Source organism: Harpia harpyja, unplaced genomic scaffold (assembly GCF_026419915.1).
Source record: "Harpia harpyja isolate bHarHar1 unplaced genomic scaffold, bHarHar1 primary haplotype scaffold_65, whole genome shotgun sequence".
In the NCBI taxonomy this organism is placed as follows: Eukaryota; Metazoa; Chordata; class Aves; order Accipitriformes; family Accipitridae; genus Harpia; species Harpia harpyja.
Window position 1 is genome coordinate 205,823 of NW_026293416.1, and position 26,759 is coordinate 232,581.

The 26,759-nt window shown below is 56.3% G+C and overlaps 1 protein-coding gene across 1 annotated transcript; it reads left to right on the forward strand.

Annotated features, from left to right (window-relative positions):
- Positions 1 to 2,088: 2,088 nt before the first annotated feature.
- Positions 2,089 to 21,731, forward strand: LOC128138603 (adenylate cyclase type 10-like). The gene is given in 24 exon segments (XM_052779802.1): positions 2,089 to 2,104; positions 4,685 to 4,873; positions 4,942 to 4,948; positions 5,092 to 5,128; positions 5,130 to 5,292; positions 5,596 to 5,700; positions 6,822 to 6,860; positions 7,508 to 7,651; positions 8,381 to 8,497; positions 9,435 to 9,523; positions 10,094 to 10,285; positions 10,400 to 10,521; positions 11,158 to 11,234; positions 11,538 to 11,727; positions 12,639 to 12,691; positions 15,268 to 15,345; positions 15,348 to 15,420; positions 16,142 to 16,334; positions 16,862 to 16,948; positions 17,391 to 17,668; positions 18,287 to 18,423; positions 19,304 to 19,420; positions 20,456 to 20,710; positions 21,409 to 21,731. Coding segments are annotated over 24 exon segments (3,081 nt in total).
- Positions 21,732 to 26,759: the final 5,028 nt, after the last annotated feature.

The following is a 26,759-nucleotide window of genomic DNA, read 5'->3' on the forward strand; positions in this document are numbered from 1 at the left end:
TGGAGCGATCCCCCGTGTACCCAGCGCTGAAATAAACACGCCTGCTTTAGAACTCACTCTCCGAGTTGTAAAGTTTGTTGCGCGCGCCACTTCCACCTCATCCCAGCTCAGATACCTGCACACTGGCTCAGGGCTGGCGACCCTCGGGGCAGCAGCAGGAGCTGCTCTGACCCTGGTGCTGGGGTTGTTCCTGGGGCTGCGCACTCGGGCCCAGGGCTGGTGAGCTGGGCCACGGCAGGGCCCACGGGTGATGAGGTCTCCAGGTCTCCCCCGGGCCCGTCCACACTGCGAGACCACCTGCCCCTGCCCCTGCAACTGCCCCTGCCACTGGAACTGCCCCTGCCCCTGCCACTGGAACTGGAACTGCCCCTGCCCCTGCCCCTGCCCCTGCCCTGGGCCTGGCCTTGGCCTTGGCCTTGGCCCTGGTCCCCCCCTTGCCCCGGCTGCCCCACCCCGTCTCTCCCCCATTTCTCCTCAGGCCACTCCGCCTCTGCCCCCTCCGGCCCCGCCCCAGGTCGGCAGTGACTGACAGGCCAACACCGGCTCCGCTGATTGGCTCAGCCGTGGCCAATGGCGCAGCTGTTGCCGGGCGGGCGGGGCAGCCCGGGCCTCTCCTCACAGAGCTGCCCTGCGCCAGCTGCCCCCCGCCAGGGCAGCTGCTCCTCAGCCAGCCGGGACACTGGGCCTGCGGAGAGACGGCCTGCAAGAGGGGCCATTTCACCTGGAGCTGTTCTCTCAGCAGCGCAAGGTGTGTGCGCAGGTCTGCCCTCCCTCGGTCTGCTCGTGGGGTCTGGGCCCCCTCAGGGAGGGGACATGAGAGGACAGGAGGGGATCTGCTCTGGATTCGCTCTGGATCGACAAGTCTTCCCCAAAAGGCGGCTCTGTCTGGGCTCCAGCCACAGCCCCGGGCGGGAGGAGCTGCGTGACGGGAGCCGCTGGCCTCGGCCAGGCCGGCACCCGGCAGGAGACAGGGCTCTGGCCCCGGTCACACCGCCCGTGCTGAGCCCAGCACCCGGGGCCTTCCTCAGGCCTCGCCTTCCCCTGGGGCTGAGGAGGAGAGACACCCTGTCCTGGGGTGGCCCAGGGCATCCTCCTGCGGCCAGAAGGAAGGACGGAGCCCCGTCCCTCTCCCCACAGGGGCTGACCACTGTCCTTCCCTTCTGTGCCTGGGGCTTCAGGGCCAAGCAAATGCTGGGGCACCGAGGGCTCCTGGGGCAGCTTTGGGCATCTCGGAAGCTGAGGCGTGGCTGCCCCTTTGCTTCTGCAGATGCAGTTATCTGCTACCCCGCTCCACGATTAGAACTGTTTCTTCGTCATGGCATGTGGACTGGACAGATGCCACGTCCCTGTTAGTCTGGGAGGACTTCAGGGAAACAAGGAGGTTGCAGCATGCACCCAGGTAGGAGGACGGTGGAAAGGAGCCCTGACAAGGTTTTTCTGCTGTTTCAGATCTGAACTCAGACATTTGTGTGCATCCCAGCACCAAAGTCTGCTTTTTTTCCTCCAAGCTGCACAGCTTTTTGCCAGCAAAAGCGAGTCGGCCTGAGCTGGTCTTTGGGATAACTTGGCTCCTTCCATTTTGAATTGCGTGCCCACGCTTTTCCTTTTTTCCACCAATGTCTTCCTTTCAACCCCCTTCCCCCCAGGTTCCCTCCTCTTTCAAAGGTGATTGTGATTTCAGTTTCTAGACAGATCATGGAGCAGGTAGACCCAGGATGTAAGTGTGGACTGGTCTATATCTTCAGAGCTGTAGGCTGAGCTGTTTTACCTTGAAAGGCTAGATAGATATGGGCTATGGGTAGAGTTTCTGTTTGCTAATTATTACTCCTTTTGGGGCCCTGTGACAGTGACAGTAAGTTTGTCTGCCTGCAGATCTGCAGCAGTTAAAACTGACACTGAAAGAGTTTCAATGATGGATGCTGTTCCGTGTGTTTCATTTTGGGTACCCATTTCACTGAGCTAGAATTATTCCTTTGCAGTTAGGTGATGGGGATCTTCTTGCACTGGTCTTTTCTTTCTGGAGCGCATCCTGATATCCTTTGTCATCCAGAGCTTTCCCCTCTGTTGCTAAGAAGAGTGATGGTCGTGATGAGGACTAAATCCGGTGAGTAACGATTTCTTCAAGTCTGATTATGAAGGTGCCAAGCCCTGTTTGGAGAGTCCAAAGGCTTCATTTCAGGCCCAAAGCCTCATTTTTAGCTTCCAAAGCCTCTTTTTTAGGGACAAAATCCTCCTTTTCATGGACCATAGGCTCATTTTTAGGATTCGGTCTGCAATTTTAAGGGCCCAAAGCCTCATTTTGAGCATCCAAAGACCCATTTTTAGGGTGCAAAGCCTTAGGTTTTGGTACCAAAGCATCATTTGAGGGCCCCAAACCTCATTTCAGGGTTCAAAGCCTCATTTTCATTTCTAAAGCACCATTTCTAGGGAGCAAAGTCCCATTCTTAAGGCCTTGACCCTCATTCAGAGAGTCCAAACCCGTCTTTCACAGCTCTGAGCCTCAAATGTAGTGCTCAAAGCCCTGTATTTGGCATCAAAGCTTCATTTCGGGGGGCCACAGAGGAACCAATAGGTTCACCTTGTTGTCAGGGTCCAAAGCGTATTTGTAGCATCTCCCCCATTCTTTGCAGTGACAAAGCCTGCTTTTGAGGGCTGAAATCCTCATTTGGAGGGTCCAAACCTGCCTTTCATTACCCATGGCCTTTTTTTAAGAAGCCACAGTTTCATTTTTAGGATCTTGTGGTGGTGTTTATGTCACTGCCGACAGGGCAGGCCCAGGAGCCTGGCTTGTGCAGATGCTTGTGATGTCACCTGTGGCCAAATTCCTCTGCCGGAGAGGGCAGAGGCTGAGCGGCCTCAGGAGAAACAGGTGAGAGGTGGGCCAGGGGCAGCTGGGGCAAGGGAGGGAGCAGGGCCAGGACCAGGACCAGGGGTGCCACATGCACAGGAGCAGGTATCTCATTTTTATAGAGCAGCATCACTTTTAGGATCCAGCCCGTTGCTTTGAGGGTCCAAGCTGCATCCTGAGTTTCCAAGCCCGCATTTTTAGGCTCCAAACCCCTCTTTTAGGGCCCAAAGCCTCAGTTTTAGAGTCCAAAACTTTGATTCTAGGGTTGAAAAGCTCCTTCTTATGGTCCAAAGCCTCACTTTTTGGGCCCAGGGACTTATTTTTAGGGTTTTAATCTCTCTTCTAGGGTAGTATGCCTCATTTTTAGGTTTCAAACCTTCATTTTTAGGACTGAAAGCCACTTTGTAGAGTTCAAAGCTTCGTTTATAAGGCCCAAATACACATTTTTAAGTCCCAAAGCCTCATTTTGAGTGTCCAAATACTCATTTTAGGGTCCCAACTCTTATTTTTGTTAAGAAATCCTCATTTTGATGGTCCAAAGCTTTATTTAGAAGCTCCAGAGCCTCATTTCGGGGTCCACAACCTTGTCTCTAAACTCAAATTTTGAGGGTCCGAACCTGATTTTCAGGGCCCAATGCCTCATTTTCAAGGTCCAAAGAATCATTTTTACAATCCAGCCCTTTATCGTTAGGGTCCTGAAGCCACATTTCAAGGGTCCAAATACCCATTTTTAAGGTCCAACCCCCCCTTTTACAGTACAACCCCCACTTTTAGAGCCCCAAGCCTCATTTTTAGGGCCCAGACCCTCATATGTAGATTCCAAAGCCTCATTTTGAGGGTCTAATAACTCATTGTTTGCTTCCAGAGGCCCATTTGGAGGGTCTGAATATGCATTTTTAGGATCCCTCATTTTTATGGTTGAAATTTTCAGGGCCCAGAGCTTCATTTTCAGGTCTGAAGAGTATTTTTTAGGAACCAAACCTTAATTTTGAGGCCCAAAGCCTCACAAAAGTGCTCAAACCTGCAACTTTAGGGTACAACCCCTCATTTCTAGCACCCCCAGTATCAGTTGTAAGGTCCAAAACCAATTACAGAGTCCATATTCTCTTTTTCAGGGCCCAAAGACTCAGTTTTAAGCTCCAAACCATCATCTTGGGATCCAAAGCCTCACTTTTAGGGCGCAAACCCACATTTTTATGGCCCAAAGCCTCGCTTTTAGGGATAAAAGCCTCACATTAGGGTCCAAAGTCTATATTTAGACTCCAAAGACTCATTTTGATGGTCCAGAGGCTCTGCTGCAGTTGGCAAAGTCTCCTTTTTAGAGCCCAAAGCAGCCTTTTTAGGCTTTCCAAAACTGCTTTTTCAAGCTCCAAAGCCTTTGGGATCCAGCCAGTTGCTTTGAGGGTCCAAGCTGCATCCTGCGTTTCCAAGCCCGCATTTTTAGGCTCCAAACCCCTCTTTTAGGGCCCAAAGCCTCAGTTTTAGAGTCCAAAACTTCGATTCCAGGGTTGAAAACCTCCTTCTTATGGTCCAAAGCCTCATTTTTAGGGTCCAAGCCTCATTCATCAGTTCCAAGCCCCACTCTTCAGGTGCAAAGACTTTTTGAGGGCCCAGAGCATCATTCTGAAGGCCCAAAGCCTGATTTGGAAGGGCCAAAGGCTCCGTTGTAGAGGCCAAAGCCTTATTTACAGTGTGCGAAGGCTCATTTTCGGGCCCCAACCCTCATTTTTTAGCTTCCAAAGCCTCCTTTTTAGGATCCAGTCTGCAATTTGGAGGGTCCAAATGCTCATCTGGAGGGCCCGAAGCCTCATCTTAGGGGCCAAACTCCTCATTTAGGGTACGAAGCCTCATTTGGAGCCTCCAAAGACCCTTTCTTAGGGTGCAAGGCCTTAGTTAGGTCGCTGCAAATTCAGCAACGGGTCGCTGCGCAAGCCTCCCTTCGGCACTGTCCTCCAAGAAGTGGGGTGGCGCTGGCTGCCTCCGAGTCAGCGGCTCAGCGTCAAGGAGGGAGACTGGACCACGGCGGTAGCTGCTCAGCAGGCGATGACATACAGAGGATGTCGCTGCTAGCTGATTGTGTTGCTTGAGGACAGAGGATGGGTAAGTAAGTGATGACCTACGGAGGAGGTCACTGCCGGGTGATTGTGACCACCACCGTGAGGGCGGAGGGCCAGTTGTCCCGCACAGAGGCCCCGGGCTCACTGTGCAAGTCGCACTGTGTGGTGAGGTCCTCGTCCTCCCAGCTGGGCACGGCCATCTTCTCCTGAGGTACCCCGTGTGCCACAGGGCGCTGATGATGGCTTCTGCCTGGGAGAGGAACCATTACCACTCACAGCTGGAGAAAGCAGCAGCTTTCCTCCCCAGTCTCATTGTTGAGGACTGTCTCAGGAGTGACAATCCCATTCAGACTGTCCACGGAGTGCTGCTCTTTGCGGATATTTCAGGTGGGGGGAGCAGGGAGGAGCAACCACGGACACGAGCCTTTTTGGGACACACTAGGCCCTTTGGAGCCCTGCCCCGGCACCTCAGACAGAGTGGCCATCTTGTCACTGCTGAGGTCTTCTGCTGGGATGCCCAAAGAGAGGGGGACAGGTTATGTTGGGCGGTCAACCGCTGCCACCGCCAGCACTGAGCCAGCGCGTGGGAAGGTGTGACCTACAGGTTCTCGGGCCGGGCAGCATGGAACTGGCTGCCGGGTCCTTTGGCCCACGTGGGCATTTCCTGACTTCTGGGTGTCCCTGTTAGAGGTTTCACTGCTTTGACAGAGAAATTCATCCAGAGGAGCGGCCCAGACAGAGGCACTGATGAGCTGGCGCAAACCCTCAATGACTACCTGTGTGACATTTTGGAGGGTAAGAGCCGTGCCGCGGGACTGTCTGGCAGCGGGCCGTGAGGCTGCTCATGGAGGGTGGAGGTAGACATGCTGGGCAGCCTGGTCCTGTCTCCTTGCAAGGGCTGCAGGAACAGCAAGAGCAGCCAGGGTGTCCTGGTGAATCAAGACCGGCACAGGTCCTTTCTGCTCCCCACTGTGGCCGAGGAGGCACCCGCTTTCTCAGCAGCTTCCTCTGTGCTTCTGGCATGAACACCCGGCTCGGTGATGCATTAGTGCCCAGAGCAGGCTGGGGGCATCCAGCAAGTGCCAGCGTGCGAGTGACCTGAGGATGCTGGCGCTGATATACGTGTGTGTGTCTCTGTGTGTGTGTGTGTCTGTGACACCCTCACGAGCCCCTTTTCACGGGGGACATCTTGACCCTTCTAAGCTGACCGTGAGCACATTGTGGCCACCTCTTTGGCAGCACCTGTAGAGCAAAGCAAGAGAGTCCTCAAAAATGATGAAGGGTCTGGAGCATCTCTCCTATGAGGAAAAGCTGAGAGAGCCGGGACTGTTTAGCCTAGAGAAGAGAAGGCTTGGGGGGTGATCTTAGTAATGTGTCTAAAACCTGAAGGGAGGGTGCAATGAGGACAGAGCCAGGCTCTTTCCAGTGCTGCCCAGTGTGAGGAGCAGAGGCCATGCCCCAGGCATGCACTGAAACACAGGCCGTTCCCTCTGTATGTCAGGAAAGACTTTTTGAGTGTGAGGGTGACTGAGCGCTGGCAGAGGTTGCCCAGGCAGCTTGTGGAGTCTCCCTCCTTAGAGCTATGAAAAAATGATCTAGCCACCGTCCTGGGCAGCTGGCTCTGTGCAGCCCTGCTTGAGCAGCAGGGTTGGACCAGATGGACCCCAGAGGTCCCTTCCAGCCTCCACCTTTCTGAGATCTGGTGGCAGCTCGCAGCCCTGCCTCCCTGCCTGCTGTGCACATACCAGGGCTGTGGCCCCTGTGAGCCTGGGAGGCAGGCCAGAGCGGTGCTTTCCTGAGCTGTGCCCCACGGTGCACCCTCACCTGGGTGCTCCTCTCGGGGTAGAGGGGCTTGCTCTGTGGCTTCTGGAAGAAGGTGCCCACATGGCTCTTCCTTTCCTTCTCTCTGTCCGCAGAGATGCTGATTTTTGGAGGAGACATCTTTAAGTTTGCTGGTATGTACGCAGGACGACGATGCCCACGTGTGCTGACCTGCGGCATTTAAGCGTTGTGGCGGCCGTTTGCTGTGCTCTCCTTCTCAAGAGGCTCTGTGCAGCACCTTGAGCCAGCTTCCTGGCCACTCACGCACCCCCCGTGCAGTGCCCTTTCTCCAGGCTTCGCTTTCTCCCTGGGCCTGCCTGCCTCCGGTTTGGCTTTGGCAAGGGCTGTGGTCTCCCTCATTCTGCCCCTGCTGGTAGGACCCTGGGCTGGGGGTGGGGGCAAGGAAGCACTGAGAGGAGGAGACCCCCTAGAAAGCACAGCCAAAGGTGTGTGTCGGGGTGGTGGTGAGGGGCAGGGAGGCCCTGGTGATGGCGGAGCTCGGGCTGCCAGGCTGCGAGGGGAGGAGGTGGCCCTGGTGTGCTGCAGCTGCAGAGGAGCGCTCGGGGCAGGGGGTGCCACCGCTGCCGGCTGTCGGCCGCTGAGGCTGGCCCGGGAGAGGAGCGGTGTGCCGGTGCCCAGGGTTTGGCCCTCCAGGACGATGCCCTCCCACAGGCCCATCTTCCTCAGCACGTCGGCCAGTTTCTGCTGTCCCTGCCGCTGAGCGTAGGTCGGGGAGAGTCAGGTCTCAGCAGAGCCTTTACCTTTCCCTCACTTTCCCCAGGGGATGCTGTGCTGGTGCTGTGGAGAGCACCACCCCGGGAGCTGGCTAAGACCATCAGCCTGCTGCTGCAATGTAGCCGGCAGATCCAGAGGAAGTATGGGAATCGTGACACGCGCGTGGGTCAGAAGGTCCGACTGAAGATAGGTACGGGCGCTGTGGCACGGGGTGCTTCTCGCTGGCAGGGAATGGGGGGATCCGTACTGGGGCTAGTGCCAAAGGAAAGCATCTCCTGTGAGCATTTAAGGGGCCAGCTGTAGTCTGGGTGGGGATGGGAGACCAGGCCTGCTGGGTTTGCGTGCGTTTGCAACTGCAGAGGAAGCTTAAAGGCAAAGCGGGCGTCAGATCAAGTATGAGGGTCCTTGAATGTCTGATTTAGCACAGATGTCTGTGGGAGGTAGTTATCTTTCCATTTTTTCAGGTGGGGGCAGCTCTGCATCCTTTGCCCTGCTGGATTCTCCCCTGCCTCTCACAAAGAGCAAAGGGGAGCTGCTTTGCACATGGCTCTGGGAAGGGCTTTGGCAGGCTGTCGTGTGTTCTCAAGCAGACAGCTACAACCTGCCTGCATGTTGGTGGAGCAGGCAGTGATCAAGCCCGCCTGGTTTGCTGGGCTTCTGGGCAGGCTGCTGGGCTTCTGGGCAGGCAGCTGGCTAAGACACCCGGCACTCTCAACACACTGTCTATTTCTAGACACCCGTTTCAGGGACCTGTGTCAGTATGCCCCTGAGGAGGATGGAGGATGGAGGATGCCCTCCCCTTCCATAATGCCCTCCCCACTGGGCTTCAGATTAGGTTCTGAACAGCTGAGATGCTGGGGGCTGTAGAGCTCCAAATCTTCCCTGTGTCAGTGCTGCTTCTCCCTCTCTCTCTCACCAGGGATCTCTGCAGGGCCCATGGACCTCCTGCTAGTCGGAGACAGGAGGCGGCAGTACTTCTTGATCTGTGGCCAGGCCCTGGATGAAGTTCGTGAGGCCGAAGAGCTTGCGAACGCAGGTGAAGTAATCCTCTCAGCCACCTCCTGGGAGCTCTGTGAGCAGCACCGGCTCAGGACCAGGCGCCCTGCAGGCAAAAGAGCTGTGAAGGTAGGTGGATGGGATGGCCTGTAGAGCCATTTTGAGGACCCAGACCTGGACATGAAGGAGGGAGGTGTCAGAAGGCTGAGGAGCTGGATGTGGAGAGAGTTGGAGCTGTGGAAGTGGGTAGGCAGCTGAAGCTCTTGTCCTTCCATCTCAGGGGTAACAGTGGGCTGGGCTTGCTTGGTTTGAGGGGTCGGGAGGCACTGGGAGGGTTTTGGCCCCACCAGCAATATCCTCTGTGGGTCATGGCGCTGTGGTTGACAGCTGGGGGATGCTTGGATGATGCCTGCCCAGCTCCGGTGCTTCTGAGGAAGCACTGCTGTCCCATCCAGCCAGGTGGGCTTGTTCTCCCCTTTTCTGGGCAGTGACGGTGGAGGGCGGGCTTTGTCCCCTGGGACTCCTGGGGAGGCCAGTGGCAGTGCCTTCACGCCGTGTGTCTTCAGGTTACAGGCATGGATCGGATGTCTTGGTCAGAATGCCAAGACGCTTTACGCAAGCTTGTGCAACACCCAAGGAGCCGCCGCTTGGAAGGGGAAGGTGAGTGCCAACTTCACCTTGTTCGCAGATTGCCTGGAAAGGTGGGGCCTGGCTGCTTCAGGGGCCAGAGAGGAACCACCCCCGCCCTCTTCCTCCTTTCGGTTAGCACTCATGCTTTTGGCCCTTGTGTGCATCAGCTGGGGCAGTGGCTGCTGCTGCCTTCTCCCTCCAGGGGACAGCACTGCCGTGAGCATCTGGAGGTGGCAACATGAGCAAACGCAGAAGACTCTTTCTCCCCCGTTTCCAGTGCCAGCCCCTGCTTTCCAACACCTCGTAGTCCCATCCTCCCAGCAACCACCTGCTTTTTCTCTCCTCAGGTGCCATGAGGCCCGCTCTTCCCCTGCCCAGCGGTCCTAATGCGCACGACATGCTTAGCAAGTACATATCAGAAGCTGCTCTCAGGAAGGTACGTCCAGGCCACCACTGCTGGGGGCTGCATTTTTGGAGGGCAGAAGAAGTGGTGCATTGCAGAGATGGAGTTCTCACGAGAACAGACAAACAGAAGAAAACGCACCCTGAGAAGACAACGCGGGGAAACTGAGCCAGGGGGCACTGGTGCTGCACCATTGCGTGTGTTGTTCTCAGAGAGATATGGGTGGTGGGAGGCAGACTTCTGTCTGTCTGTCTTTTCTGTGGGTATGGTTCTGGATGTGCTGCGGTCGTGACAGTGGGATAAAGGGGAGGTTGCACTGAAGTCCCCAGAGCATCCCTGCGGGTCGCCCCTCATGTCCATACTTGTCCCAGGATGGGGTGTTACCGGAGCAACTTTCTCTCCTTTGTCATTTGCGTTAACGATTCGGTATCTGCCTGCCACAGGCTGGGCAGCCTGCCCGCCATTTGCACCGAGAGGAGGATTTAGCCCTTCCTCGGGTAGTACCTGCTATTGCCAGTATGCCTGCTCTCCCTCGGTATCTGGTATGGGGAGTAAGCCCCCGGGAGAGCAGGCTGGTGAAGCCATCGTGCTCTTGTCTTCCAGCTTGATGACAGAGTGCCGCTGGAACTCTTCTCTGAGCTACGGCCAGTCACCAGCCTCTTCGTCCAACTGCAGTTGACTGCAGGTATCAACACAGTGGCCATCCACACCGCCGTCCACGATGCCAGCAGGATGATGCTGGAAATCCTCTGTCCTCACAAAGGCGAAATCAACAAAATCGTCCTGTTTGATAAAGTAAGTGTGTGGGAGCAATCGCTTCCCCCCACCCTGAGAGGGTGGGCGGTGAGCAAGAGGGAGAGGCTCCCTCTTAGGCACTGTAGCAAGATGTGCTGCATCTGTCCTTGGCAGGGCTGCGTGTTCCTCTGTGTGTTTGGCCTCGGCGGAGAAAAGCTGCCCTACGAGAGCATTCACGCCTTGCAGAGTGCTAGTCAGATCTTCAATTCCTGCTCCATGATGCTCATGGAAACAGAGTGAGCGTGTGGTGGGGGTGCATGCTGCCTGCGATGGTGCAAGGGGGCTTCCCAGAAAGAGACGTGTCTTCTAGCTTGCTCTGCCTTGTCCCTGGCAGGAAGGAGGCCAGTGCCCTGGGAGGTGGCAGGCGAGCCCCGGACTTAGCCCTTGGCAGCCAGGCGGAGTCCCTCCAAGCACACCCTGCTAGCCACCGTGCTGGAACGAGCCCTTGCAAGGGCGAGAGGCTCCTTGGTGCCAGAGGCAGGCCCTTCTGGGCGACTGGCCCACGAACGGGATGGGGTCCAGCCGCCTGATCTCAGGTTGCTGCCATCGCAGGCAGTGACATCATGGGTGCCTTCTTCCCTCCCTCTTTGCTCACGAGAGGGCTGTGGCCTTCTGCAGGTTGCAGCTCAGGGAATGTGGCCTCAGGGGAAGCGTCCAAAACTTCCCACGTGCCTTCTACCCCGTCCTTTGTCCCTTGCAACGTGGGTATGTTGCGCCCCTGAGCTCTCCACGTCCCCAAGACCCACGCTGGCCAGACAGGATGGCGGGTGGCCCAGGCTAGCGCCGAGGGGAGGTGCGGGAAGGGATGAATCTGGGCGGGCAGGACTGCGCCTGGGGCGCTGCTGAAGCTGCGCTGTTTCCCTGTGTGCCAGGGCGGTGTCTGTTGCAGTTACCAGTGGGACGGTGTTCTGCGGAGTCACCGGCCACCCTCTGAGGCATGAATACACAGGTAGGAGGCGTGCGTCTGAGGCGCGGGAGGCTGGCATGGGCCTGCTTAAGCATAGGACTCTGGAAGAGGAAGGCGGGCTGGGAGAGGGCTTTCCCAGCAGCCGGTCAGGAGCGGCCCAGGCAGTGCGGGTCCTGGCCCATGGCAGGAGAATGGGCTCTGTGGCCGTTTGTTCCCCTGGGTTCTGCTGATTCCGCTGTGGGGTTGGCCTGTGCTGGAGGTGAGGCAGCCATTGGCCTGGAAGGGCGCCACGGGGCTGGTCGCACGGAGATGTCAACGCACGCGCGCTCTCTCTCTCTCTGGCAGTCATTGGCCAGAAGGTGAATTTGGCAGCCCGGATGATGGTGCACTACCCTGGGCTGGTGTCCTGTGATGCAGTGACCTACGCCTCCTCTCGGCTGCCCCCTTACTACTTCAAGGAGCTGCCGGAGAGAAAGATGAAAGGCCTCAGTCATCCTGGCACTGTCTATCAATATGTGGGGATCACCAAGAAGAGGTGAGTGACCTCTGAGAGGGCTGGATGAGGGGATTGTGGCATCAAGGGTGCAGCCTTGGCCAGCAAAGAGGAATTAGGCAGAGAGAGACCAAGCTGGTCTCCCTTGCCTGTGGCTGAGACGGTGAGAAGCCCTGGCGCGGGAGGCTTTTTGCCTCTCTCCCCTGCTGTCTCCTGCTGCTAAGAGAGCGGGAGCGAAGCCACAGGGATGGGGAAGGTTTGCCTGTCTTGGCAGACACAACCTGGCCTTGCAGGCTCTGTCCAAATGGCTTTCAACTGTGCTTGCTCCACCACGTGCCCTGGTAATGCTGACCCAAGGAGGTTTTTGTCCCGGCTGCTTCCGAGCAGGAAGCTTTGGGCCAGCCTGGTTCCCATGGGGAAATGTGGACCATGGGGACACTCTTCCTCATGTCTTCCTGCTGAAATGTCAGCTCTTCCTCTGGGCCAGGATTTGACCTTCTCTTTGGATGACGGTTTGAATGTTAACATTGCCATCTCTTGGAAACTACAGGAGGACTTGAGCCAAAGGTGCTAAGGTGCTTGGCATCCCAACCCGTTCAGTGACACAAGTCCTCCTTTCCAAGACACTTGTTTCTCTTTGCCAGCGTGTGCTAGCCAACAGCACGCCCTGGCTCCTTTCACATGTCTCCGATGTCTCTTGGTTTGGCCTCTGGTGGTGGACTCTTGATACGTTCTCCTGTCCTGCCATGGCCGTTGGGCTTCTTTATGCTTGAAGCTGTCCTAGCGTGCAGCTTGAACTATGGGTGGGGGTGCATACAGGGGAAAACATGCTGCTCGCAAGAAAAGCAGGTGCACGAGGAGCACATCCTGCCCCTCTACGCCAGGCTGCTTCTCTGTGTCCCCTGGCTTCTCACCAGCTAATTGACTTGTGTTTTCTTTTCCCCTGCTTCTAGCATATTTGGCATGGGTCTTGCCAAGAAGAGGTCAGAGTACGCCCCCTTACTGGGTAGGTGGAGAATGCCTTGCTCTTCTGAAGCCCAGTTTCTTCCCCTCAGTAACTTCTAGTGCCATGCTGGGAAGGGAGAAGCTTTTGCCGGGGATGGTGTTGCCTGCAGCGGCCCTAAGGAAGTGCGGCCTCTCTTGGCCCCTACTTGGTTGATCTCTTTGGGGTGGAAAGCAGGGTGAGGCGCTGTGATGGGTTAACCCTGGCTGGATGCCAGGTGCCCACCAGAGCTGTTCTATCACTCCCCCTCCTTCTCAACTGGACAGGGGAGAGAAAATATAACAAAGAGCTTGTGGGTCGAGATAAGGATAGGAGAGATCACTCACCAATTACCATCACGGGCAAAACAGACTCAGTTTGGGGAAAAATTAACTTGATTTATTACAAATCAACCGGAGTAGGGTAATGAGAAATAAAACCAAATCTCAGAACACCTTCCCTCCACCCCTCCCTTCTTCCCGGGCACAACTTCACTCCCGGATTCTCTACCACCCCCCCCCAGCGGCACAGGGGGACGGGGATGGGGTTTACGGTCAGTTCATCACACGTTATTTTCTGCCGCTTCATCCTCCTCAGGGGGAGGACTCATCACACTCTTCCCCTGCTCCAGCGTGGGGTCCCACCCACGGGAGACAGTCCTCCACGAACTTCTCCAACGTGGGTCCTTCCCACGGGCTGCAGTTCTTCACGAACTGCTCCAGCATGGGTCCTTTCCACAGTGTGCAGTCCTTCAGGCACAGACTGCTCCAGCGTGAGCCCCCCACGGGGTCACAAGTCCTGCCAGAAAACCTGCTCTGTGGGCTCCTCTCTCCACAGATCCGCAGGTCCTGCCAGGAGCCTGCTCCAGCGCGGGGTTCCCACGGGGTCACAGCCTCCTTCGGGAACCCACCTGCTCCGGCGTGGGGTCCTCCACGGGCTGCAGGTGGATATCTGCTCCACTGTGGACCTCCATGGACTGCAGGGGGACAGCCTGCCTCACCATGGTCTTCACCACGGGCTGCAGGGGAATCTCTGCTCCGGCGCCTGGAGCATCTCCTCCCCCTCCTTCTTCACTGACCTTGGTGTCCGCAGGGTTGTTTCTCTTACATGTTCTCACTCCTCTCTCCGGCTGCCGAATACCGCCGTCCCAACTTTTTTTCCTTCTTAAAAATGTTATCACAGAGGCGTTACCACTATCGCTGATTGGCTTGGCCTTGGCCGGCGGCGGGTCTGTCTTAGAGCCGGCTGGTATGGGCTCTCTCGAACACAGGGGAAGCTTCCAGCAGCTTCTTACAGAAGCCACCCCTGTAACCCCACCCGCTACCAAAACCTTGCCACACAAAACCAATACAGGCGCCTGGTGCTGCCTTGCCGTGCTCCAGACCTGGTACGAAGGTACCTTTCAGCTACGGAGCTGCTCACACCTGGGGGCTATGTCTTTGGGATCAGGAAAGAGATTGCCTTCTGCCAGACTGACGGAGAGTTCCGGTGGTGGGTTCTCCCCCTTGTACTCCTCAGAGATCCTTTCTTGGCATCATCTGGGTGTAGACATGGAAACGTCAGGACACACGGGGTGCCTTTAATCACGCGGTGTCTTGCTGGAGGTTTTGGGCCCTGTTACAGGTTAACCCCGGGAGGCAGCTCAGCCCCACAGAGCCACTCGCTGCCCCCAGTGGGATGGGGAAGAGAATCAGAAGGGTAAAAGTGAGAACAGTGCTGGGCTGAGACACACACAGCTTAATAGGTAAAGCAAAAGCTGTGCAAGCATGCAAGGTCGAATCAGGCATTCGTTCCCTGCTTCCCATTGGCAGGCAGGTGTCTAGCCATTTCCAGGAAAGCGGGGCTGCATCATGCGTAACGGTGACTTGGGAAGACAAACGCCGTAACTCCAAACGTCCCCCCTTCCTCCCTCTTTCCCCTAGCTCTTCTTGCCAAGCACCGCATCATATGGTATGGAATAGGGCTTTGGGCAGTTGGGGTCAGCTGTCGTGGCTGTGCCCCCTCCCAGCTTCTTGTGTGCCCCAGCCTGCTCGCTGGCGGGGCGGCATCAGAAATGGTAAAGGCCTTGACGCTGTGCAAGCACTCTTCAGCAATAACCGAAACAGCGTTGTGTTAGCAACACCCGTGTCTGGTCACAAATCCAAACCATAGCACTGTAGGAGCTATCACTGAAGAAAATTCACTCTAGCCCAGCCAAAAGACACTGAAGATGCTGCCTCGGCTACCAGGAAGTGCCCTGTGGCTCATGCTACAGCAAGGAGATGCTGCAGCAACTCGCATCATCTCTTCCAGTCTTGTGCTGGATCACTGCGGGGAGTTGCATGGGGCCAGCTGAACCTCTGTGCCTGTGGGAGGGCAGAGGGTGGTGGGACGGGGAAGAAGGCATAGGAGCTGCGCTGTGGGGCAGGCGGGCCCCCTCCCGCTCTGAGGAAGGCAGAGGTAAAAAAGCTGGGATGAGAGGGCAGGAAGGAGGTCTGGCTGTAGGCAGGCTGGTGGAAGTGGTGGCGGGACAGGGAACTGCAGTGGAGGGTGCCAGCCAAAGTGACATCTCTCTGCTTTTCAGCACACCCAGCAGCTGGTTTTCTTGTTTGTCTTCACAGGTCGGGAGAAGGAGATTGACCTCTTTGGCAGCTGCTTGAAAGCCTACGAGGACTTAGGACAAAGGCACATCCTGGCATTTGAGGGACGATGGGCTCCGGAAAGAGCCACTTACTTACCGAACTGGCCTATTTCGGCCAGGCTGCTGGCCACAGGTACAGGTTTTTGACCTCTAGCTTTGGGACGCTGCCCCTGCCCATCACCTGGCAGCCATAGAACATTCCGTCCCCTCTGCCGGTGCGCCTGGCCCTTGGACTGCAGCCTCTCGAGAAAGCCTCCTGGAGACACTCCCTAGGAGCACCTGCATGCTCTGCTCCCGCCTCTACATCTCTGGGGAGCTGGAGGTGGCTTCTTGAGCCATGCCCTTTCCTCCTTCACTTCTGGGCCAGGCACAGAGAGAAAGAAAGAGCCCAAGCCCAATGCTTTTCATCTGACTCCAGACCCAACAGACAGCAGGGTGGCCTGTCTCGGAAGCCCTGCTTGCCCTCTGCCTGTTTCCCAGAAGGAGCACTGGGGCAGAAAAGCCTTCCTGTGGTCTGGGAAGCAGGCTGCTAAGGCCTGGAGCCCAAAGGCAAAGCCGCCACTTGCTCCATCCTTGCCCCTTAGCCCCATGAGTTCCTCTGCAGGGGGACGTAGCGAGACCTGGGCCGGCGCTGGGGAGACACAAGAGTCTGGACCCGGCTCTCCCGGTGGCTTGGCAGCAACTGCCCCTCTGTGCCCTTTCTCGTATGAGGAGCGAAAAGCTTGGCCTCCTCTGGGAAGCACTTTGAGACGAGTGGCTGACAAGCCCCCCCCCCCCAAGGGCATCTGCACCCCTTTTGTCTTAGAAGGCTTGGGCTGTTGGGGATCTCAGTCCCCTTTGCTTTTGCATGGCAGGGTAGTTGCCATGGAACTGCTAGAGGTCAACATGAAGCAGTCCTTCTGTGCCATCCGTACGCTGATGGCCAGGGCCCTGGGCCTCCAGGACTGTGAACAGTGCGGTGCCAGGCAGCACACGCTGCAGACAGAGCTCCGAGGGACAATTGAAGAGAGCAGCTTTTGCCTCCTCAATGACATTTTCCTTGTCGAGGTGAGAGCAAGAGGCCTCTCTGGCCCTGGAGAAGGCCTTCTCGTGAGCTTTTCTGGGTCTGATGTTGTGGGGGCGCACTGCTGGGAGTGCCTTAGCTCAGGGGTGGGAATCGTGGGGGTCATAGCACAGGTTTCCCATTCCTGGGCCCTGGGGGGCTCCCTTTCTGGGGTGAGTTCATGTCCCACGCTGCGTCTGGCGGTGCCCGGTGCCCTGTTCAGCACCTTGGAAGTGGCATTGGAGAGAGGCTGGTGCTGGGCGAGTGGTCTGCTCCAGCCAGCCCAAGCGTCCTACAGGCAGAGAACCAGCTCTTCAGCCCACCCCCAAGCCCCAGCTCTGCCAGCGACCCTCAGCAGAGGGCCTCTGCTTTAGGCTCCAGGTGAAGTCCCCACTGTGGCTCCTTGCACCTGTGCTGGGGAGAGGTAAGGTGCTGAGGCCAGCAGAGGCAGTTTGCTCTGCGGTCTTGCTTGGTGGGTTCGTGTGCCTAGCCCCAGAGCGATGCTCCTCCCTGACTCTGCTTTTCTGGCCAGTTTCCCGTTTCGGACAAGGTTCGCGAGATGCGTGGAATTGAAAGAAAAAAGGAGTTGCACTCGACTTGGGCAAAAGTGCTAGAGAAGGTGAGCATTTCTCCTTCCTTTCTTCCTCCTGGGTCAGAGAAGGAAAACAAGCCTGCTGGCTGCGGGCTCTGCACCACAGCAGTGTGAGCGGGTGGGAGGACCACACGCCCGGGCCATCGCCCTTCAGGGCCTGAGGAACGCCCCCCCCCCCCCCGCAGCCCCACAAACACACCCCATAACTTTCCTCTTGTCAAGTGTACCCTGGACAAGGAGCAATGGCTTCTGCATTCCCTTGCCCAAGCTGCCTCCTTCTGCAGGTCAGGTGGTGTTAGGTGTGACCTTAAAATCTCAAAGAAATTAAGAGTCAGTAAGCTTCTGAGCAGGGAAGTGGCTGGGGAGAGACTTCCGAGCATCCTCTCAAGAGACAGAGGCTCAATCTCCTCCCCTGCAAGATGCTTGGGATTCCACTGGATTGCCCTCAGAACATCCTGCTTTTTTTCAGACCATTGGAGGAGAATTTGGCATATTCGTCATTGACAATGCCCATTTCATCGACCCTGCCTCCTGGAGTATCATGTCACCCCTGCTCCGAAATGTCTCCTACTTCATGGTCATGAGCTTAGCGCCGGGCTACGCAAGAACAGAGGGCTTTTGCAAAGCTGCAGCAGACAACACAACGTCCCAGAAAATCACCTATCTTCGTCTGGATGAGCTGAAACCTTCAGCTGCGGTGCAGACAGTCTGCCAGAACCTTAGAGTGGACAGCACAGATCTAGCGAGGTAAGTTCGAGGCGGGGGAGCTCTTCCTGAGGGCTTGAACCTATGCAGACCACGGACGGGAATCAGCCCCCAGGAAAGGGAGCGCAGGGCCACTAGAAGCATCACCGACTCTAGGGAGTACTCTAGGAGCTGGGTTGCTCGTTATGCCTTGTCCTGGCAGGCGTGAGCTGAGAGTGGGCCACTGCCGAGACACAGAGCGTGGGAGGTGTCAGCCCTTCGCGGCTGCACAGAGAGGAAGGGAGGAAGAGTCCTGAGCCCAGGCGTGGCTGGGCTGTGAAAAGGCCTTGGTCTAGGTGGCCAGGCTGTGGGGGAGATGCCCTGGGGCAGAGGCCTGCCCTGCTGCCAGAGAGGATCTAGGCTCCTGAGGAGAGGAAAGGCAGGGCTCGCTGCTCTGCACTTTGGCCGTTGTCCACGATTCTTTTCCCATGGACTTCAGCGAAGGCTGGAGCTTCAGGGGGGCCCAAAAGCCTAAGCCAGCAGAGGACTGTCCCATTCAAAGGCGAGGTGCAGCTGTGACAAAGATGCTGGCTACCCTGTATTGCCCAAGTGACTTGCCGCTGAACCGTGTTTCACCTTACTCCCCTTGTGGTGGTCACTGCCGTGTCTGCTCCTGTCCAGGTTCCTGATCCAAAGAAGCTCGGGGATCCCGTATTACTGCAAGGAGCTGCTGGGCTGCCTTCTTTGCAACGACATGCTCTTGCTCCGCACCCGGAGGCGGGCTGAAAAAGCAGAGGACAACTGGGAGAGCCTGATCAGTAAGCACCTTTGCTGCTGACTAGCGAGTTGCTGTGGCGCATTCTCCGCAGCACAGTCTTGCCCCATCATTCCCCCGCGGGTCTGGGCAGAGTCAGATCTTGCAGCGGTGCAGAACGTGGTCTGGCGGAGGCGTGGGCTCCTGCGTGCCTTGCTGTTGGGACAGCCAAAGCAGGGGCTAGCGAGTTCTGGTGGCTTGGAGGGGCCTAAATTCTTGGGGCGGGGGTTGGGGGGCTAAAACAACAGGGGAAATGGTTCCAGAGCACATGTGTTTCTGGTGTTTCTTAGGCGTTCTAATGGGCATGGAATTTACCCTGGCCCAACACCAGCTCACTTGAGAACAAACCCCAGCTTGAGGCGAGGGACGGGCCCGGGAAACTTGAATTCAAAACCATAAATCCCCACAAGGGTGCTGGTAATGGAAGAAAACGGTGGCAATGCCACCGAGCGCCCCATGCCAGCCGGAGTGCTGTGGCCTTGGGAACAGCCAGGGCTGATGCTGCATTTTGCATGATCCCTGGCAGTTTCCCTGGCTGTGGAGGTAGCCCTGTCGAAGGCAGCAATGCTGCTGCTTTCTGTCGCGGGGCATTCAGTTGCCCCCTAGGCACTCCAGAAGCTTTGACTGAGGGGCTGTTTGGGAAAGCTGGTCTGAAGGCAGAACACCTGTCTGTCCCGGGAGGGCTATGCAAAGAAATGCTTGCAGTGGGAACTGTTTTGCTGTGCTTAATGACCACGTTCAGCACATGCAGGTCCCTGCGCTTGCACTGGACCATGTCAAGTGGGACTTGTCCCCTCTCAGGCGAATTTTGAAACATTTGCAAGCCGCAAGTTACTTTGCACATTGCCTTATTCGTGTTCTCTTGCTCCACCCAGCTTCTGCAGTTGAGGCTTCACCCCTCGCAGCAACCTCGAGCTCCAGCGCGGGGAATGATGGCAGGGTCTGCATCATCAGGCCAGACGTGAACCCGGAGAACACGGTGCTGCCCACCACCTTGAAAGGTGAGGGACCGAGAGCCGCTCTGCCGGCTCGCGGCTGTGCTGGGGCCCCTTGGCGGGGCATTGGCTAGAGGGAGGCTGGGCGTTTGTGTGCTGCAGAGTCACCCTCTCAGCTTGGGGGCTCTGCTGGGAAGGTGGCTCCAGTGCAACCAGAAACAGGCCTGGGGTTGCGGGCAGCCATTTTCCCCTCCTGGGCGTGGACCAGCTGTGAGCCTGCTGGCTGCTTTCCAGCAGCAGGTAGGAGAGAAAAGGCTATTGGTGCAACACTAGGACGGCTCCCTTTTCTCACAGAAACAAATGCTTTGCTGGGAAAAGTCTTTGACTTGCCGCTGACTCAGCTGTGATCGCGGCTTTGCCCTCGCTATTCTCTTCTTAAGCTCCCCAGCTAACGGTGCTCTCAAGGCACTTAATCCAAACCAAATCCATTGGTTTTTTTCTGTGGATTGGCACGGAAATCCCTCCATAGCCAGGGGAGCTGGATGGGGGAGCTGTCAACGACTGTCCCTCCTCTCTAGCCGTAGCCATTTGTATGACCCTTGAAGAAACGTCATGCTAAAGCGTTCCTGCTATTAAGTTGTTTTGTCCCGTCCCGTCCTGTCCCCCAAAACAATGAAAACCAAACGAAAGGCATAGTATTGTCTGGCCAAGTTAAGAGAGCCACTGTGGGGAGTTCTGAGTCCACCTCTGCGGTGGGGAAGGTTCTCTGTTTTCTGTGCGCGCTGTTGGGCAAAAGCCTACTCCAGATGTGGTAGGGCGCATCATGGATGCATGTACCTGCTGGATCCTGCCCTCCTCACCCCAGGTGGGCGAGTGTTTGTTTGAGCGTCTCGCTCTTCCCCAGGCCTTGTGGCCTGCGATTCCAACAGGTGCGGAGCCATTTTGAAGACGCCTGCCCTGGGTTGCAATTGCCCAGCAGGTGCGGTGCCGAGGAGAAGAGGCCAAAGTCGACCCCGTTTCATGTGTTGAGACTTTCCAGCCTCTCCAGCCTCAGCATGGGAAACAGGCAAGAGAGAAAGAGGTGTTGCTTCTTTTTGACAGAGATTGCGCTGGCCCAGCTGGACCGGATAAAGCCACTGAAGCAGACGGTTTTGAAGTTTGCAGCTGTCATCGGGCCAGTGTTTACCACCCAGCTGCTGTCGCACATCCTTCCTGATGGCATGAGGCACAAGATGAATTGCTTGTTGGACATGCTGGTGAGCGACAACATCCTTAAGTGGCTGAAAACCACAGAGGTGCCAGAAGATGTCCGAGATCCTACCAAGAGGCCAGGCACCTCTCGGCAGGCAGGGAGTGGTAAGTGGTAGCAGTAAAGAGGCCAAGGGAGCTCCCAGCTGTGTCCTGGTGGGGCTCCCCAGGGCATGGTGCACTTCCCCCCTCTGCCCCAGTAATGGCTGGGTGGAGCTCAGGCAGGCATGGCGGTTCGGGATGGCTTGTTCAAAGATCTTACAAGTCAATCTCAAAGAACACTAGCTTTGCGCTGGAGGGAAGTTCCCACCAGCCGTCCCAAGTGCCTCTGCTCCTCTGCCTTCAAGTGCTGCTCGTAGCGCAGGCACGGGAGGGCATCTGGAATCACCGATATCCTCTCCCAGTTGCCTGCGGCATCCAGATCAAAGATGCCCTCCAAAGTGCCCCAGGCCCTTTGAGAGGCTTTTGTTCAGCTTTGATTCCCCTGTGGTGCAGCAGGGGAAGCTCAGGAGGCTGGGGACTGCCTTGCCAAGAGCGGAGAGAAAGCACTGGCCGGGGCTTGCTTCGGCTGGCGGCAACATCCCCAGCTCCTGTCTGGAGCACAGCTGAGCACTGTGTCCCCAGGGCTGTGCTAGCATCAGCAAGGCAAGGCGGGCCCTTTCGCCTTGTCCTGCAAGGCTCGGTGTGCAGTAGCACCGGTTTGCTGCTAAGGATGCTCACCAAGGCACGACTTTCATGCCCCCGGCTGGGACGGCCCTGAGCCCTGGCCCCAGCTCAGGCTGATGCAAAGGCCCTTTGCCCTGCAGGTGTGGAGAGACCCTCTCCGAGCAAGAAGACCACGGAGCGGCAGTCTGGCGTGCTGGTCTTCTGTGTCCCACTGCCACGGGAGGCTGCCTACGAGCTGTGGCCCGAGAGACAGCGGGTCGCCTTGCACCGCAAGTGCGCCGCCTTCCTGGAGCGGCACGCGCACAAATGCAAGAGCTGCGGCCAAGGGGACTTTGTTGCCTTCCACCGCTTCACCGTCACCAGAACCTGGGAGGGAGGGAGCAGTCAGGGCCCTGCTGAGCAGGGTGACCCTCACAGCTGGGAGGCCTTGGTGCTCGCAGGAGAACAGCTGACCATTTGCTAGCCTCAGCATCCTGTTGCTGTGGGGAGTACGTGCTGAAGGCCCTGAAGAAATCACCATATCCGCCTGAAGCTAGCAGTCTCTGTGGGAATGGCTGAACTCTTCGGAAAAACTGCGTACTCCTCCCTCGAAAAAGGAACTGCAAGGGACTGGAAAAAGGAACTGAAAGGAACTGCAAGGGATTGATAATCAGCGCTTGAAACTGGGACTTGTCATCATCGTCTGTCTGCTGCAACCTGGAACTTGGACCCCCATCACCTGCACCAAGATCGAGTCAACGGGACGTTGCTGGCTTCGTGGTGGTGGTAACTAGTCTTGCTGCATCTCTCCTGTCTTCTTGCTTAGGCCTGCCACTTTTTTCTTTCTTCTTCCCCCTGTCCTGTCGCTATTATCAGTTGTTATAGGAAATAAAACTTGTAAGGTTGTACGGCATCTGACCTCGTTTGTGTCTTAATCTCGCTCTTGGGATCGTTTAAGAACCCTCCCCGATATTGGATCGGGACAGCGCCGTGGCAGTCTTGGGCTCCGTGCTGTTTGGGATGATACTGTGTTGTGTGATCTGTCTGTGGAGGAAGAGACAACGGTGAGTTGTTGGGAGGTTTTTTTGCCAAACTTCTGTATTAGATGGCTGCTATTAGCCATGAAACATTTAGAGGTAGGGTATTCTGGAGTGCCGAGTCAGTTACCAGCCAAACTCTACTGAGATTTCTGCTGTAAGATGTTTTAACTGGCCTCTCAATTCATGGGCACTCTTTTGTGAAACCCCTTCCTCCTGTGGCAAGTGTTAGTTAAAAGTGACCCTGCCTCGACAAGAGCAGACCCAGCAACAGACGGAGGCAGATATGGCCATAAAAAGTGAGAACTGCAATCGTGACATCTGCCTGCCAGTGAACCTCCCAGCAGAAATCACCCTGTTAGGCGATGCCGTAAATCCCAGAGGTTCACCTTGGCCAGGGTGTCCCAGCAGCTCAGACCGTGGTGAGGAACCTTCCCAGCTCTCGCCCTTGCTTTGGAGAAAGAGAGTCAGTCTGTCCCATCTGCACCCCAACACTGCCACTGTTCTCAGCATAGATGTGAGAGGGGTTGTCTGTGCATGGGTACATTATCTCTTTGGATACATATTCTGAAGAGAGGATGGAGAGCACCAGAACAGAGAGCCAAGACTGTCACCTTGTCTGGTCAGGGACGGGCAGGGGAGCCGAGTGCTGGTCTCTGCCAGGCACGCTGAGAAAGGCGAACAGGAGGCTCTCTTGGCCCTGCAGTGCTGTGCCCAGCTTTGTTCCCATCAGCCTGCTGGTGTCAGGGCTCCTTCCCAGCATGTGCAGAGCAGGCAGGTCAGGATGGTCAGAGCCGAGAGCAGATGAGCCATGGGCAGGCAAGCAGAGCCCCAACCGAGGGCCCCCCCCCCCCGAGGGCACCCCGTTTTCTGCACAGAGCTCTCTGTACCCACAGCTCCCACATGCAGATGGGTGCCCGCACCCCATGGTGCACCCAGCGCTGCCCCACACCCACCTGGCACTGTAGCTGCAGCGGGGCCTCAGCAGCCTCCTCTCTCCACAGGTGCATCTCCACAGTTCAGGGAGCCCGGCCCAACACCAGCAGCTGCCCCTTGTGCCCAGACAGCAGTCCTGCACACCGCAGCACTTCTGAGAGCTGGACCTGATGCCACGGAGCACTGGGGGACAGGCCCCCACCAGCCCAGCCAGCTGCCCGCCCTGCCCGCCCCCACCCCAGCCCCCATGGCTGTTGTGGGACTGGCCCAGTGCCCCCCCACTTCCCAAGCCCATGGCCCTGCAGTGTCAGCAAGCAGGGAGCTGGGCATGGGACCTGCTGACCATAAAAATGAGGGTTTGGACCATAAAAAGGAGGCTTTCAACCCTAGAATCCAAGCTCTGCACTCTAAAAATAAGGCTTTGGACAATAAAAATGAGGTTTTGAGCTCCAAAAGAGGGGTCTGGATCACAAAACTGAGGCTTTGGAGCCCAAAATGAGGGCTTGGCCATGACACAAGAAATAATACATTGGAAAATAAAAATGAGGCTTTGGACACTATAAATGTCGCTTTGAAGCCTAAAAAGAAGCTTTCTGCCCTAAAAAAAGAGGGTTTAGACCCTAAAAATGAAACTATGGGCCCTAAAAAATGGCAGGGATCCCCTAGGCACCCCCTCCCTTATCTTAACAGGCAGCAGCGGAGGCCGTCTGGATGGAGGCCATCTGCGCTCGCTGCCGGCGGCAGCCCAGGCTCTGGAGGTAGAGCCCCTTGGTGTCTGGAGCAGGGGAAGCAGGGACATTGTCATTGTCTGCGGGACAAAGTGCCACCAGCCCCCGCTCCCTTGGCAATGGCGGGGACTCACAGTTGAGGATGGCGGCCCTCTTGCAGGGCCGGGCGCTGGCGGCAGCAGAGAGGAGAGGGGTGCAGAGGTGGTGCCAGGCGGCCTCGCTGTCACACACCTCATGGAGGTAGCGGCAGGTCTGGCCCAGTCTCAGCAGGTCAGGCAGCGTCAGGAAGGAGATGACGTGCAGTAGCTGTGGGGAGAGAGGGGGCAGAGCATCAACCCCGGGACTCCCCCTCCTTTGAGGGGGAGACCCCAGCCCCACCATCGCCCCCTACTCCACTCACCATCTCTGGGAGGAGATGCTGGATGGTGGCCACGTCCTTCCCCTCCTCACCATCCTTCAGGCTGCTGCGGGGTCGCTTGGGCTGCAGGGAGAGGATGTGGCTGAGGTGATGGCGGGCGGCCCCACGGCAAGCACCACCCCCCACAAATCCTCGTCCACCCCACCGCCATCCCGGCCGCCTCACCAACACGTCCTCCTCACCATTGGTCGGATGCCGGCAGCGACGGCGGCGAGAAGCCCGGTGGCCCACGTCTGCCGTCCAGCGGCACGGCCACAGGATACCAACTGTCTGTGAGGCGGTGGCTCCCATGGAGATGGGGGTTCCAGAGCATGGCGGTGGGGTGGAAGGGGGGAGAGAGGGGGAAGGGGTGGAAGGGGCGATGGGGGCCCAGGCCTGGGTCGGGGGCTGCTGGGCCCCAGGGCAGGCCTGCGTGCACCATGCCAAAGCCAGGCCTGGTCGCCGGCGGAGCCCGCCTTCTTCTCGCATCGCTCTTTGCCGACATAGGTGGGGAGGGCTCTCAGTCTCCTCCCCTGAGGTGACGCTGCCTCGGATTGGCCTCCTGGGTGGTCAGGCTGCCGAGGGGTGGCGCCCGCCCTTCCCCTGAGGTGATGCCGCCTCGCGTCGTGTGATTTAGAATGCTGTTCGCTTACTTAGCATGAGCAGCTAGATGTGCTGAAGCCTTAGGCCGCAAGCTGCAAACTTTCACACAGGTTTGCTGAACATCCATTGCAATCTTCTTGATTAGCATTGGGGACTCATTCACCCAGGTTTGCTGAACATCCATTGCGATCCTCTTGATTAGCATTGGGGACCCGTCAATGGATTGTGTCTGATACCCTACGTCAGTGGGAGAAAACGAGTGAAAAAGACCACCAGCTGAGTGTAGGTGCACTTGAAACAATCCGAGGCAGCGTTTCACTAGCCCGTAGCTGTATCCAAGCTCCACTGTGGACGCAATCTGCAGTAGCAGCAATTGTAAGAGAAGGTGAAGAAAGCATCTTACCCACAGAGATTTGAAAAGTGATTTGGGACAATGCAACTAAATTCAACAGAGAATTCCAATCCTGGTGGTATTTAGCCAATTTTACTTATGACCCCATCAACAATAGGGCCACTGCCTTTGTCTTAACGACACACAGTGCTTCAGTGTACACCATATACCCAATCATGGCGTCAGGGTTAAATCACAACGGAACTGTCCTCCATTCATTAGAACATAGAGTATGGCCCCAATACACCAGGAACAAGTGGCAAACAGTTGATATTGGTGGCAAACAGGTGATACTGATGCCTGTGTTGCACGAAACCAACGAGGATTTGTCTGTGAAAGTAATACCATCAAAGCCCAAGACATTTGTCTCGATACTGAACAAAAGGTCTGCCATTTTGAAATACATCCCGATGAAAACCCCAAAACTGTACTTTTTCAGGATTGCTGGTGCCAGGCAGAGCAGTGGTTGTCTTTTACTGGGAAGTCAGCAAGGCCTTCCTCACCATCCCCCACAATATCCTTGTGTCTGAGATAGGATATTATAGTCAGCAGGGATGGCAAAGTAGACGGGTAAAAAAAAAACCTGGACAGTTTGACTCAGGGGAATCTTGTCAATGTGTCATACTCTGCCTGGAGACATCTAGGCAGTCGGGTCCTGAAGGTGCCTGTCCTGCAATCTGCCCTGTTTAATGTGCTTTTAATGATCCAGCTGAGATGAGAGAGTGGTTTGCTTTTTCATAGCATTTGTCGATTATACCATGTTGAAGAGAGTAGGCACTACACTAGAGGGCAGGGCTGCCATCCTATCGTGGTTTAACCCCAGCCAGCGACTAGGCACCATGCAGCTGGCTATTAAGGAAAATTCAAACAGCAACAGAACTATCATTATTTCCCTTCTTGAGCTCTTCACCTCAGTCAATTGATAATTTTCACTGCTACACCTGCAGTAAACTGCAGTCTTCTGCACTTCACCTCCCACCTTCTGGATCACTAGCTTTTGCTCACAAGTCAACACTCATTTTAAAATTTCTTGTACTTGTTTCTGCAAACAAAAGTCATTTGCACTTTTCAAGGCACTGTACAAATCTCCTTTTACCTACAGCTCTGCTTCTTCATTCCAACCTACACAGCACCTTTGACGATTGAGACTGAGATTGCTGGAGTACAAGGGTACATATAACTTATCGGTTTGGAGTACTCGGTCAAACCTGTAATACAGTAGAATAGAAGAAGCTACAAGGAAAAAGCCACAATTGAGCACAACATTAAGCATTTTTAATGGCTAAAGACTTGTCAAATACTGACTTACTTTTTATTTGACCTAGATAACAGAAAGTGTTAAGCTTTAATATTACTTTTTAGGCTACACAGAGTAAAACTTGTTTACGACAGATGTGCTTTTCCAAAGGATCACTATACT